Genomic DNA, 3,551 nt, shown 5'->3' with positions numbered 1-3,551 from the left:
CTTGCGTTGCTGCACTCTTCCTTGCCCGCTATGTAAGCTATACCACTATAACTTGTTTATGACTACGCTTAATTATATTAAGTTCTGTTTCTAAAAAAAAAGCTCCCCATGTTCCTCCATCCAAGTGAAACCATGAAATGAAGGGTTTACTTTTTTTGCTGTTATTCTTAGAATTACAAAATATCTTGAGCAGGAATGCATGCACTCATCGGGGTGCTTAGTGACAATTTGTTGTTACTGTTAATTCAGAGATTGCACATTCACATCCAAATTTTTGAGAGCCAGAGGTGAGAAATAATAACAACCAGAACAAAAGCCAAAAGTTGCTGTTTCAGATGTCTGATTTTAACATCAAAACATAAACCCCTACTGTTGCTTTGCGTAGCTATGTTCAGAATCACGATCTCAGAAAACCCCCTACCTGCATTTCCAAGCTGCCTGTGTGTATTGGTAACGTTCACAGAGCTCATTCAAATATTTAGAAGCACAGTGTCACCGAAACCTTGAACTTAATACCCCTCTGTGACATCCAGGCACCTTGAAGGGATTAATGGATTTGGGAACATCTATGCCTGCAGAACCTTGTCTTGCAAATGTGCTGGAAAAATACCTCTGCTGCAGCGTGTGATACAGCCGTGACGGGGCCCGGCTGCACGCTCTCCTCAGCACATGTGCTGGTTTCACTAAGGCCAGGACTCAGGCCTTGCATGCTAAGGAGAGAGATGCAGCGCGAAATAAAAAAGCATAATTAATACTTCACACTAGCATATACATCTATAAAGAGCAATGGTTTTGTATGTGGTTCTGCTACTGCCTCTGTGGGGTGGGGGTCTTTTGGAGGGGGGTTAGTAGGTTTGGGGTTGTGTTGTGTTTTTAAAAATTGAATGATGGTACTAATAAAGTAGATTCTTTGGCTAAAAAGCAAGCTCCAGCAGTATACAGTTGAAGTTATAACTGTATATATATATAATATATATAGTTTAATTTATACAGTTTAGGGCACATTATAGAAACTGTCACCTCTGGCTTATCTTAAATCGTGTTACGTTTCTGAATGGCACTGTTGAAGCACTGGGCTCAACGCTGGGAGAAGGCAGGGCAGTGCGTTCTGCCTCTTGGCCTCGCCGGGCTGGGGCAGAGCCAGGCTGGCTTCTTGCAGCTGCCTTGGCGGGGGGGGAAGGGGCTGAGTTGTTACCCTTCGGCGCTGCTAGGGCAGCTACAATAAAATGCAAACAGCTCCTCGGCCTTCAGCTCGGCACGGTGTGAGGTCACGGTTCAGCTCGCTCCGGCACTATCCCATCAGCCCACGGAGGTTTAGTTAAATTAATTTAAACATAAGGAGGAGTTCTGGAATGGACCATTCCCTGAAATAAAAGTAATTTATTTAACTTACAAAGGGAAAACTAAACAATGACATTTACTCATCTTTCTTTTCATACTTCTCCTACATCACAGCCTGCAATTTAAAATCACCTTTGGAGAAAGGTGCTTTTTATTCTAGTATATTTTACAACACGGCACAGACACCAAAATTTTCATTGGAGGAATAAGACAGTTTGTTAACATTTAAATATGCAGACATCCGTTCCAGTCTCTTAAGAACATGTTTTTTGTTTACAACAGAAAAATACATCCGACAACAGTAGCTAGTTATATTACAAGCAAACAATATTGAACTCTGCATAGTTTATACAATATACTGTGGTAATAATTTAATTACCAGTTTTTATCCACTATTTACTAGCTGGCCACATAAAGCCTGACATTCATCTGAAATGTGGCATTATACGTTCCATTGGTATTCTCTTAACAGCTTCATTTAATGAAGTTATTTTCTGGATAAATGAACTTCAAAACTAAAAGCTGGTTAGAATTCGTGGATGTCTTCACTACAAACACTTAGTGCTTACAGTACATTCCTAAAGTAAAGGCAGGTGTCCAATAGAAAATGTAGTTGTCAGAAGGAAAGGACAATAGTGTGCAAATTAAAACCCATTGCATTTAAAAATGTGTTGATGTGCAAGTTACAGTATCAAGTGTGTGTTAATACTAACTGGGAAAAAAAATATCTCCACATAAAATGATACATGTCTCACAGTACATTCTTCATTGCACGTTCCACAGCATTTGCATCCATTACACTTTCTTATGAAAATCAAATACACCGAGTACCCTTAATTAAAACTAAACTATTTTACAATGAGGAGTGGTACACATGCTTCAGGTAGTGGGAAAATTGAATAAAAATAATCAGAATCACATCAGAAATGCTTACTGACTTGTAGAGCCACAGTGCTTGTTAAGTGACTGACAGCTGTCAGAATCTTTACAATACACTTACTAAACGCAGTTGAGAGTTACTGAGCGATAACCCCATCCAAGCCTGACTGTGCTGGGTTTAATTCTTTATTTTTACAGTCGTGCATTTCCACCCTGGTGATCCCTGTGGGCATACTCAAAATACACCTGTTGAAAAAGTGGTTTGTGTTTATTTTTTTTTTAATCTTTCCCCATCATATTTAATGCTGCAGTAACTGCTCTGAAAGGAAACGACATTTCCTTTCCACAGTGGGTATCACTGTGTTTTTAGCTACTTAAATGGACATTATATAAAAACAGGATTAGCTCACAATGCTACAGAATGTCAAAAATGCCTGAAGGTACATTGAAAGCACTGGGAAGAGCCCGCATTTTCAGGGTGCCGTCTGCTCCACAGGAGAAGATACGATTGCCTTGCACAGTTTCAATCTGCGTGACACCAGCACCGATATTTCTGAAAATGGACTGCTTAGCGTGCTCATTTTTAAATGAATGAATTAAGTTATAGCCAGTCAGTCTCCACACCTGTATCAAAAGAATGACAAATGACAAAAGGAGATTAAAATTAGGATTTGTGTTTTTTTCTGTTCCACATTGCTGGCTGCTCTAAACCCTACTCAAAGAGAAAAGGTATTTTTTTGTTGTTGATTAGCAACAATTGCAACAAGTCCAAGAGTCTTGAGAGGCTCCCGCAGAAGCACAGGCCAGACAGCAAGAGGCTGCCTTGATGTGGACCAGCTGGTACATGGCCTGGTGATGCTGCCCTGTGTTGCCTGGTCCATAGTGCCCCTCCCAGGATCCCCTCCCCCGCCACCCCACGAAAGCTGCAGAAATTGACAGGTTGCATTTTTATCAGAGATAACTCTTGTCAGCTTTCCAGCAGCTGGAAAAGCTTTCCTGCTAAGGAATGCTGCTGAGCATAAGCTGCGTAATTAACAAGAGCAGTGGCACGGCTGGCTGAGCTGCCTGTTGTGTCCCCAGTTGCGGGAGCGCCCATCAGGACAGGGCCACAAAGCGTGCAGAGGCACAGAAAGCCCACACAACAGTATGCGGTCCGGCCAAGAGGAAAAAACCTGCTCCCACCTTCTCTCTGCCATCTCCTTCTATTTCGTTCCTTTAGTATTCAGGAAATAAGCCCTTTAAAACAGGGACTGTATTTCTGTGTTGGTTTTTTTGGTTGTTGTTCCTTGCTACTGTAACATCTCAGTAGCTGCATGGGGGTACAGTATCAG

General features: G+C 41.5%; 1 protein-coding gene across 11 annotated transcripts in view; it reads right to left on the bottom strand.

Moving 5' to 3' along the window:
- Positions 1-1,360: 1,360 nt before the first annotated feature.
- The window catches only part of DMXL2 (Dmx like 2), a 55,147-nt gene continuing 52,956 nt past the window's right edge, over positions 1,361-3,551 (bottom strand). For 9 of the 11 annotated variants that reach the window (XM_037393651.1, XM_037393652.1, XM_037393653.1 and 6 more), the window contains one exon: positions 2,635-2,844. In XM_037393651.1, the coding sequence (XP_037249548.1) occupies positions 2,635-2,844 (210 nt within the window). Of the gene's footprint in view, positions 2,845-3,551 lie in introns of all 11 variants that reach the window. The other 2 variants (XM_037393649.1, XM_037393658.1) reach the window with 1 other exon arrangement.

The sequence above is a fragment of the Falco rusticolus genome, chromosome 7 (assembly GCF_015220075.1).
Source record: "Falco rusticolus isolate bFalRus1 chromosome 7, bFalRus1.pri, whole genome shotgun sequence".
Classification (NCBI taxonomy): Eukaryota; Metazoa; Chordata; class Aves; order Falconiformes; family Falconidae; genus Falco; species Falco rusticolus.
This window is presented reverse-complemented; position numbering and strand designations above follow the sequence as displayed.